This window comes from Haliotis cracherodii, unplaced genomic scaffold (assembly GCF_022045235.1).
Source record: "Haliotis cracherodii isolate W230 unplaced genomic scaffold, xgHalCrac1.p SCAF_11, whole genome shotgun sequence".
In the NCBI taxonomy this organism is placed as follows: Eukaryota; Metazoa; Mollusca; class Gastropoda; order Lepetellida; family Haliotidae; genus Haliotis; species Haliotis cracherodii.
Window position 1 is genome coordinate 16,015,918 of NW_027266266.1, and position 11,735 is coordinate 16,027,652.

Consider the following 11,735-nt stretch of genomic DNA (forward strand, 5'->3'; position numbering starts at 1 on the left):
GGTGTCCCCCGCCGTGATATTGCTAAAAGGGGCGTAAAACCATACTCACTCACTCACTCTGCAGAGTTGCATCTCTTAAGTTTGACAGCAACCTATGATCCTGTGTTTGAATCACGGTTGACCCTGATTATGTTTCAGCACTATATCTCATGGGTTTCTCCAAAGTGGTAAACATCTCTAAGACTGCATCATATCAGGCTTTTCTCTCTGGGGGCACGAGTGGCCCAGTCGTCTGAGGTGCCGTGCAGAGTTACGTCCCGTGGGCATGCCAGAAACCTATGATTGTGGGTTTGAATTCCGGTTCACCCTAATTATGTTTTTGGGTTTGTCAGCACCATACCTGTGCCAAGGGTACTGAAGTGGTAGAGATCTTGAGATCTGTGTCACTTTGGGCTTTCCTCCCACATTCAGCTGAGATGCCGCGATATAACTGGAATACTGTTAAAAGCGGCATTAAACCCAACTCACTCAGTCACTCAGGCTTTTCTCTAACATCAAGCTGACAAATGTGATGCAACTCAAACACTGTTCAAAGTAGCATCAACCAAACTCATTTACTCCAATCTGAAATCTGTAAACCAAAAAATTAAACAGTATGACCTTTTGTTTCAATAGGTTGAAATATAGACACACCATTGATAATGATAACCCAAGAGGGAGTGGGGAATTGAACGTAATATACACTGCATGTGTACGGATTGTAGTGAAGAAATTATATTGAGATATTCTTCAGTATTTGTATGTGTAGATGAAGCGTGATAACATGTGAACATATGCTACCCATGATTTTGATGACATAGTGTTTGCACTGCGAACACTGTTTTCTTTTTCTTTATTATTGCTGGAAATGTGTGTATAAATGTTCCTGTGTTTATGATTCATGTTGACACAAGGAAACCCAATGTGAGAGTGGCCATTATTAGCTCATTCTTCATTTAGACCAAGAATGATTTTGAACATTGTTGAAGGCATCGATGGAAATTCTGCTTAATAGTCAAGTCTTTGAAAGGCATTTAGAAGTGATACACAAGGAAGAGAATTTATGGATGTCAACTTCTTTATTATAAGGAACACAGCGTTTCAGAGTACATGTATATGCTTACTCCTTCATGAGGTCAAGGAAGCTATGAGGCATGCATGAAGGAGGAAGCATATACTCTGAAATGTTGTGTTCCTCATAATAAAGAAGTTGACATCCATAAATACTCTTTCTTTCTTTTTTGGTGCTGTCATAAAGTGTTTCTAGTAGGACAATTACATTTTCTTTTACATCTACTTGAATTCAGTTTATGAAAGTAAAAAGAGCCTATTTAACAGGACACACAACCCAGTTGTTTAAGGTGCTGCTAGATGCATCACAGAGGTGTGCCAGAAACCAAGTTTGTCAGTTCAAATCGTGGATTCAACCAAATTATGTTTCATAGTTTGTCAGCACTCTGATATAACTGAAATACTGTTCACTCACTTGGCTGTTTTCGCTTCATCATTCAGCTAAACATCATTATCTCAAACACAAATATTGTGTTGAGGGGAGACACTTATGGCCCTTACCAAAGATCCGTGTTAGAATTGGTCTTCACCAACTCATGCTTGTTGTAAAAGGCGACTAATGGGCTCGGGTGGTCATACTCGCTGATTTGATTGATGTATGTCATTGTATCCCAATTGTGTAGAACAACGCTCATGATGCCAATCACTGGATTGTCTGGTCAAGATTCGATTATTTTACTGATCACCGTCATAGATATTAGAACAAACTCGACTGACCAAGGGTTCGAATGTTCTGCAAACAGCTGTGCCCAGTATCCATGCCATTAATCAATGTCTCCAAGAAGCTGACCCTTTAGCACTATCTTAAACAAGTGGCTGCCTCACAATATAGTGGTATATGTCTACATCCTACCGGGGGCACGGGTGGCCCAGTGGTCTATGGCGCCGCGATTCGCTGTGCAGAGTTGTTTCTTGGGCATGCCTGAAACCTATGATTGTGGGTTCGAATCCCGGTTCGCCCCGATTATGTTTCTAGGTTTGTCAGCACCATACCTGTGCTCGTGGGTTTCACCGAAGTGGTAAACGTCTGAGACCCGCATCCCTTCGGGCTTTCTTCCCACATTAAGCTGACACGCCGCGATATAACTGGAATACTGTTAAAAGCGGCATTAAACCCAACTCACTCACTCACTACATCCTACCTTTGTTTGGTTTTCTCACCAATTAAACTGACACACGATGAAACATAAGTTCTGGTAGAATCTTGATTTAGACTGATATTGGCACTGCACATAGTTTGCTTGTCTATGTATTAATTCTGAGTGAAGCACTATGAGTTGCCCTGTACCGTACAATAGATATATATATTATGGACCAATGTATGAGAACTATTCTCTTTGTCAGTGTAAAGACATATTACCTTAAAGCGTAAGTGTTAAGTCCCAAGTACATTGGCTTTAGTTAACGTTTCCTGTGTTTCAGTTTAGAGCAGTGTAGTTATCGTAGGTCCTTCTCTGCCATTCCTGTTCTTGGTAGATAATCTTTTAAATTTCATGTCAGCTCAGTGAATGTTCTTTGAATGATGTATTTTATGATGTGGGAGTTTTATCATTGTTGAAGTTAATAAAGTCTCCATTTCATATTAAAGAAGTATTTTGGTCTTCCTGTGAGAACCAGAGTGGCGTGATGCGTCTTGTTTGTGTGCGTGATTTACATTCTGGACGAAAGGTTATTTGTGTATAGAACCAATAACAGACTACCTGAGTTGTGGTTCTTTATTCAGTACAACAAGCTGTCTGAGGTGTGATTCTGTTAGTCAGTACGAGGGCTGGTCAAAAAGTTCTAAGCCTAACAAACAAAACCAACAATTGTGAAAGTGTTTTTAATTTTATTTTTTCAACATGATCTCCCTGCTTTTCAATACACTTCTCATATCGATAGTGAAGCTTTTCAATTCCAGTCAGGATGAAGTATTTTGGAGCCACCCTGAAAAAAAACCCATTCACAGCAGCTTTGAGGTCATCGTCGTCGTCATGGCGCTATCCACGAAGGTGTTCTTTCAGTTTCGGAAATAGGTGGAAATCTTTTGGTGCCAGGCCTGGCGAGTATGGAAAGTGTGGACTCTCACATTGTCGCACAGCAGCCTTTGCAAGACGAAAGGTGTTAGAAGAGGCATTGTCATGAAGTAGTAGAGTGAGTGAGTTGGGTTTAACGCCGCTTTTAACAGTATTCCAGTAAAAACATGGCGTTGAAGTAGTAGAACTCCAGCAGTCAGCATTCCTGGGAGCTTCTCTTTGATAAAATCTCTCAGGCGATGAGGCAAATCAGCATAGTGGGGACAGGTATTAGTCTTTTGACAGGATCACACCCTTTGCATCCCAGAAAACAGTGGCCATAAGTTTCTTCACTGATCTTGGAGACTTGCATTTCTTTGGTGCCAGAGAAGTGGAATGGTGCCATTCCATGGATTGACGTGTTGACTTAGGTTCATAGTGGTAGACCCATGTTTCATCACCCGCTATTATTCCCTTTTTGAATTTGACGAAACCCCCCTCAGTCAGCTCTATATATTCTCAGGCAATGTCAGTTCCTTAAGATCAGAATTTAACTACTTTGGCACCCAACGAGCAGATATCTTATTTATCTGCCAGTGAATAATAGTTTCAATGGATCATCTGTCTTCCCCAAGTTCAGTAAATGTAATACGTTTACCTGACAGTATTTATTTTTCTATCTCCTTGATCAAATCTTCATTGAGCCTTAAACGTATCTGCGCAACGTTTAACAGTGGAATAGCTGGGACACTTATCCCCATACACTTGTGGCATGCGGTCACGAATTACTTGGGGAGTACTTATTTGTACTTACGTTATTTGTTCTTTTCCATTTCTGTGTCCATTTGGACCCCTATGACATTCAACTGGCTGTCACTAATATACAAACGACCCCAACAGACCAAATACACCCGCAAGGAACTACTCAAACAATGTACTACATTGACTAGTTGAAATTTAGTCAGGCTTAGAACTTTTTTACCATCCCTCGTACAACGCTGCCTGAGATGTGATTCTGTCTTCAGTACAACACGCTGTCTATGGAATGAGTCTGCATACACAACAACGCTCACGGTGGCATTTTTATATTCGAGTCTCGACCAGGCAGACCACTGATTAGTATAGTGATCAATGATGACACACATTTCGCCCAACCGATCCTTATTTAAGTCAGCCCTTACAAGCACAGGGCTTTTTTGGACTTGTTATTCCCTGAATCACCGTAGGGCCAATAGCGTTACACTTTCATAGGAGATACTGAACAGGCCATATCACCAAGTGATGCAGTGTAAGCAGATAAATACACCAGTTAGCTCAGCGCTACCTGAAGTAACAGAAATTGATAACAGAGGAGAGGCTGAGACGAAGTCCAAAGTTTGTGTCAGATAGTCAGTCTGTAGCAGCTGGGGTAGCGTGTGCTGGACATTCGGACAACTCGGGGAACGAAGAGGTCACGCCAGTGTAATGTTACTGAAAATATAGTAAGTATGTTATAATTTATTTACATACTCTTGGTAACTTTAAGTGTTCACGACTTCACACATTCGTGTTAAAAAATATTTTTTTAAAGAGAACATTATGCAACATTGTTATGTAATGTACATCGATACAGATGCAGTTTTTACAGACCATGTATGGCAGTACTGCAGATTGACCAATACCAACGTAACGAATTACAGCTATGCTGGTCGTCAGAATTTTATCGAGTATTCGTTGCCCAGAATTATTTTAAATAATAAAAGAACCTTCTAGCAACAATGTATTTTTGTGCCAGGCAATGACTTTTTTTTTTTAATTCAACAGTCGGAAGCATAATTATGTTTTTTCAAGAATTTTCTGCGACATTCTTATCAAGAAATCGATAATACCCCAGCCCGTTATTCGAACGTGTGCGGTTGAGGAATGTATCATATAAATGCCCTCATTTTTTATGTTTCACATACCATGGCAACACAACCTACACAAACGCCAAAGCATATTTTGTTATACATATTCTAGTGGGCGGATGTAAACAGGATGTATTCTCCAACAATGTACTCTGTTCATGATGGAGCGGTAGGGCAGTTTAGTGCTGAAAGCGTTCGCCTGTCACGCTGAAGCCGCGGGTTCGATTCCCTACATGGGTACAATGAGTGAAGCCCATTTCTGGTGTCATTCGCCGTGATATTGCTGGAATATTGCTAAAAACGGCGTAAAACCATACTCACTCACTCACTGTTCATGATGGAGCGGTAGGGCAGTTTAGTGCTGAAAGCGTTCGCCTGTCACGCTGAAGCCGCGGGTTCGATTCCCTACATGGGTACAATGAGTGAAGCCCATTTCTGGTGTCATTCGCCGTGATATTGCTGGAATATTGCTAAAAACGGCGTAAAACCATACTCACTCACTCACTGTTCATGATGGAGCGGTAGGGCAGTTTAGTGCTGAAAGCGTTCGCCTGTCACGCTGAAGCCGCGGGTTCGATTCCCTACATGGGTACAATGAGTGAAGCCCATTTCTGGTGTCATTCGCCGTGATATTGCTGGAATATTGCTAAAAACGGCGTAAAACCATACTCACTCACTCACTGTTCATGATGGAGCGGTAGGGCAGTTTAGTGCTGAAAGCGTTCGCCTGTCACGCTGAAGCCGCGGGTTCGATTCCCTACATGGGTACAATGAGTGAAGCCCATTTCTGGTGTCATTCGCCGTGATATTGCTGGAATATTGCTAAAAACGGCGTAAAACCATACTCACTCACTCACTGTTCATGATGGAGCGGTAGGGCAATTTAGTGCTGAAAGCGTTCGCCTGTCACGCTGAAGCCCCGGGTTCGATTCCCTACATGGGTACAATGTGTGAAGCCCATTTCTGGTGTCCTCCGCCGTTATATTGCTGGAATATTCTTATAAACGGCGTAATACCATACTGACTCGCTCACTATTTCTGATAATATGATTCTTGGTGTATACACTCACTAAATTTGATTCAGTCTGTTCCAGATCTAACTCAAATTGTTTTATGTATATCAGCTACAGGCAATGATTACACAGTATCTCAGTTCACACATGACACTATTTACAACATCTGTACCTTGTCCAGATGAAAGTGATAATCGGCAAGGTACTACATGGCTTCGGACTTTCCTCCCGCCTTGATAGGACTGTATTTTGCTGAAAGCGATGTTAACATTCCCTTACGATAGATGTGTAGTAATATAAAGTAGAACATGGATATAACAAACTACGAAGGGACCAGAGAAATCAGTTCGTTATACCCGTTGTTCGTTACATACGTTTTCGCTCGGAAATGTCCGCCATCTTGGATAAAACAAAACACAAAACACGTAACTGCAGCATTGACTTCTATTAGCAGTGATCACTTCATAGCATTCCATTGATAACATTTCATAACATTCATTTAAGTATAACAAGGTTGATACGTCACCGCTGATTGTGCTGATTCGCTGCTGATTGCGTACAGCCAATTGTCAGTGACACTTGACCCTGAGTGAGATTTCTCAGTTCGCTATACACGTCACTAATTAGTGGTAGATCGGCTTGTCGGGGATCAGATATCAGTTCGTTGTATCCGTTAGTTCGCTGTAGAGAGTTCGTTATGTACGTAAATTTTATATGATATTATATAGGAAATAAATCGGGGATTTTTTAACAGTTCGTTGTATCCGTTTGTTCGCTCTATCCGTGTTCGTTATAACCGTGTTCTACTGTAGCACAAAAGCCAAGCAAAATATGTTACGAAGAATACCCTTTTCTCGTCTCTTTAACGCAGTGTCATCTCAAATACGAACCACACTTACTTTGATTGTGTAGTTTATGTTTTTGAAAAATCAGGTTTTATCTATTGAACTTGGGGCACGGGTGGCACAGTCAGGTGCCGCAATTCGCAGTGCGGAGTTGCGTCCCTTGGACACGACAGAAACCTATGATTATGGGTTCACATCCCGGTTCACCCGATTTTGTTTCTTGATTTGTCAGCACCACACCCGTGCTCGAGGGCTTCGCCAAAATGGTAAATGTCTGAGACCTGCATCACTTCCGGATTTCCTCCCACATTAATCTGACACGCCGTGATATATAACACTGTTCCAAGCGGCGTTAAACCCAACTCACTCACTCACTATTATTGAAGTAACGTCTTTTCTTATTCAGAACATCTGGAACACCCCATATGAAAATTCAAGATGGATGCCAGACCACCCGACCTACACCACGCGTGTCGAGATGGGAACGAGGCTGAGGTACAACGTATCCTGTCACTCGACTCTGTAGGCATCGACCGGAGAGGCCCGAACGCCAAGACACCAGTTCTAATAGCAGCAGAACGAGGCTTCAAACCGATATATGACCTGCTGGTTAATCGAGGATGCAATATTTCCAAAACTGATGACATCAACAATAGCATCCTCCACGCTGCGTGTAAAGGTGGCAATGTGGACATCGTTGAAGATGTCATTTCACGAGACGCTGCACTGCTAAACAGACGAGGTCATCATCGAAAAACTCCGGTTATGTTTGCAGTTGAAAACAGCCACGTAGGGATTTTTCATCTGTTACTGAATAAATATTGTGACCTGAAAGCTAGTGACACACTTGGCTACAATGTACTTCATTGGGCTTGTCTAGGTGGAAGTGCTAGCATTGTTCAACACCTTCTGGCTCACGGTAACGTTGACATCAACGTCAGAGGCAGCGATGGTGTCACACCCATAATGGCCGCAGCAAGAAATGGACATAAACAGGTTTTCGATATGCTTGTCGAACAAGGAAGCGATTTGTCCTTCGTGGATGGTCATTCCAATAACGTTCTTCACCACGCATGCCGTGGAGGGTGTTTGGACATTGTGGAATTTATTCTAACACTGGACGTTGTTGATATCAACAGAAGAGGCAGGAATGGATTGTCGCCAGTGATGATTGCTGCAGAGAAGGGTCACAAAGAGATTTTCTATCTTCTTGTCAGTAAAGAATGCGATCTGAAGGGAGTCAGCAAGCTTGGCAACAACATCCTACACTGTGCTGCTTGTGGGGGATGTGTGGAGGTTGCGGAGTATCTTCTCTCACAGAAAACCGTCGACCTCAACAGCAAGGGTCATGGGGGTATAACACCCGTGCTGATGGCCGCCTTGATGAACCAACACGAGATGTTTCTCCTGTTGGTGAACACGGGTTGTGATCTGACCACTACGGACGTCAATAAGGACGACGTGCTTCACCAGGCTTGTAGAGGTGGGGCCACTAGCATCGTCGAGTACGTATTGTCACAAGATATCGCCGATATAAATGGGAAGGGAAAGAATGGGTTGACTCCTGTCATGATTGCCGCCGAGAGGGCCCACAAGGATATATTCTATTTACTGCTAAGTAAAGGCAGCGACCTCTCTGGGAGAAGCGTATCTGGCGACTATATCCTTCACTGTGCCTCCATAGGGGGTAATGTTGAAATCATTGAGTACCTTCTGTCCCAGGGAATCGATGACATCAATAGTAAAGGGCAGCTGGGAGCGACGCCTGTTATGATGGCGGCTCAGAAGGTGCGGAGAGAAGCTTTTGGGTTGCTTGTGAGTAGGGGAAGTGATCTGACAGTTGTGGACGAGAACAACGATAGTCTGCTCCACCATGCATGTTCAGGGGGTAGTGTAGATATTGTGGAGTATGTTCTGTCAGTAAGCAGGAAGGATATCAACCGACGTGGCCAACATGGATTGACGCCAATCATGATGGCAGCATACAAGGGCAACTCATTGGCGTTTCATCTTCTTGCTGAAATTCAGTGCAATATGTCATTGAAGTCTGACAAAAACCTGAACATATTCCATATAGCCTGTATATCAGGCAATGTTGAAATTGTGGAATGTTTGATCTCAAAAGGAGCTGATATGTCTTCGGAAGGAGGAGAACATGACAGGACACCAATTTCTATGGCTGCAATGAAGGGGCACCGCATGGTGTTTGATTTGCTCGTTAGGGAAGGTTGTTGTCTTACAGATGCGGATGCAGACAGCAATAATATTCTCCATCACGCAAGCATCGGTGGAAACGCAGAGATTGTTGAATATCTTCTAGCAAATGAAATACATGACATCAACTCCCCAGGACAGTTTTTGAGAACTCCTGCAATGATGGCAGCCGAAAACGGCAGGAAATCTGTGTTTGAATTGCTTGTGAAGAGGGGGTGTGATCTGACCCTCGTGGACGAGAGTGAAAACAATATCCTCCATGCAGCATGTTGTGGGGGGAATTTAGATATTGTTGAGTATGTCGTTTCCAGGGAGCTTGTAGACATCAACAGCCAGGGCGCGGGTGGGAACCCGGTTAAAGTAGCCGAGGCAAACGGCCACAAGGACATCGTGGACTTATTGAAGCGGAAAGGATGCAAGACGCAGAGTTGTGTCATATCATAGTAGGGACATCAACACAGCAGAACAAAACGTTTGAACTTGGGCTGGGGCTTGACCCGCCGCTTGCAGTTAGGAGTTTGCAGTTTGGTAGGAATTGGGGATGGAACTGGGGTTGGAACTGAGGATGGAGCTGAGGAGGGGTTAGGATTAGAACCAAGACGTATATTTAAATACGAGCCACATCGAAGAAAACTGATGTGGGAGGCCATCAAGGAAACTGATGTTGAAGGCCATCAAGGAAACTGATGTTGGAGGCCATCAAGGAAACTGATGTGGGAGGCCATCAAGGAAACTGATGTTGAAGGCCATCACGGAAACTGATGTTGGAGGCCATCAAGGAAACTGATGTGGGAGGCCATCAAGGAAACTGATGTTGAAGGCCATCAAGGAAACTGATGTTGGAGGCTATCAAGGAAACTGATGTGGGAGGCTATCAAGGAAACTGATGTGGGAGGACATCGAAGAAAGCTGATGTTGGAGGCCATCAAGGAAACATTAAGCTGACACGCTGTGATATTTAAAAAGTGGCGTTAAACCCAACTCACTCAGCCACTCTTTATTACATCTTCATATTTCGCCTCATGTCCATTGTGTATTATGTGGAATTTAGTGATCAATTTTCTATCGCAGTTTCTCAAGGTGTATAAGTGGATCTACCTGGAACATATACATTTATTAGCCCTGAGTGAAGAGGATGCACGGGTACCGGACACTAACCTACCTGTATATAATGTATATTTTCTCACCTGCCTACGTTACTACCCTATTATGTGAAAATGTAGTTCATTAATTGGAGATTATCAGTAGACGTCAATTATACTGCTGGGCAAAGAAAGTATACATCCATGTTTGATGGATGCTAAAATATAACAAACAAGAAATGGTTAGTCTATGGTGTTGTATTTGCTACGGGTATCATAGTTGTCTTTTGATCTAAAGTCTCCGGTGTTGCGTCGACTGTCTTCAGCCTAGTAGCGTTTAGATAACACTTGTTGTTTTGGTCCAGTCCAATTCTGTCCACTTTCTTTGGCTAATAAAAAGCAAATGTGATATGATGAAAAGCTTTATCTTACAAGGTGGTTATCTTACAAGAAAATAAAAACAAGGACATTGTTCTGGTGATACAATACAGAATTGTAGAGATTTGTTTTAAATGAACGACTATTTTATACACTTGATGAGGCCTGGGTTATTTTGAAAAAATAATTATTTGTTCCAAAATTGGCCTAGCGTTTACAAAGATATAATTCTTCACAGGACAAAATTATGATTTGTTTTGTTTCCCCTTTCAAAGAATGAATTATATTTTAAGGGAAAAAACAGCGGCAAAAACACATACCTTGAAACACAAATTGAAACGTCAAATCATCAAACATTGACTGACTTTTCATGCGCAATTTTGAAATTAAAGTTGTCTAGCAATCTCTTTAATACAAAAGTGTTGTTTTGTACATTATTGTGGTGTCAATAAAAATGTTCTTCACGAATCACACTATTTCTTTAAACACTCATGTCGATTCCGTGCTAGCATATGTCTCCAATAACCTATCTGCTTGTCGTATGAGAAAATAAATCGACCGGGTGGTCAGGTCAAGTGGCCTAATTGTGTGCACGTGTGTGTTAGTGTTAGTGTGTGTGCGGCTTCTTGTACCAGTCCGAATTAATGCCGGTTTTATAGTGCTCGTCCCCTGAGATACCATGCCGCAGTGTAACATGGATACGGCAGAACGGGTGGCCCAGTCGTCTAAGGCGCCGCGATTCGCAGAATTGCGTCCCTTGGGCACGCCAGAAACCTATGATTGTGGGTTCGAATCCCGGTTCGCCCCTATTATGTTTCTAGGTTGTCAGCACCATACCATGCTCGTGGGTTTCACGGAGTGGTAAACGTCTGAGACCTGCATCGCTTCTTTTTTCCTCCCACATTAAGCTGTCACGCCGTGATATAACTGGAATACTATTAAAAGCGTAACTGTAACTGGAAACCCAACTCACACAGTATACTCATTCGTGACCAACTCGTGTAATTCCGGGACAAGCCGAATAGCGTCATATTTTCGTACATAACATTCATCGATAGGGGAAGAGTCTTCTTGTAGGTTACGGAAAGGGGCGAGTGGTGACGAAAGACAGTACACTGACTCAGAGCAGACGAGTCCTTGTTTTATCCCTTGAAGAGGAAGTGTTCACGCAAAAATCACTTTCTTTCTTAGTTTAAACAAAACGCAATTTTAGAATTAGTTAGTATCGGTGTTTGAAAATATACCCTCATTTTTCTCACGGTTAAAGTAGGAT

General features: G+C 42.6%; 1 protein-coding gene across 1 annotated transcript; it reads left to right on the top strand.

Annotated features, from left to right (window-relative positions):
- Nucleotides 1-4,517: 4,517 nt before the first annotated feature.
- On the top strand, nucleotides 4,518-9,568 carry LOC139455455 (serine/threonine-protein phosphatase 6 regulatory ankyrin repeat subunit A-like). Its single transcript, XM_071237006.1, has 2 exons — nucleotides 4,518-4,529; nucleotides 7,195-9,568. Exon 2 carries the CDS (start codon nucleotides 7,227-7,229, stop codon nucleotides 9,444-9,446), a length of 2,220 nt encoding a protein of 739 aa, XP_071093107.1. The 5' UTR covers nucleotides 4,518-4,529; nucleotides 7,195-7,226; the 3' UTR covers nucleotides 9,447-9,568.
- Nucleotides 9,569-11,735: the final 2,167 nt, after the last annotated feature.

Coding starts and splice junctions, on each gene's coding strand:
- LOC139455455 (XM_071237006.1), top strand. CDS start 7,227: ATGGATGCCAGACCACCCGACCTACACCACGCGTGTCGAGATGGGAAC.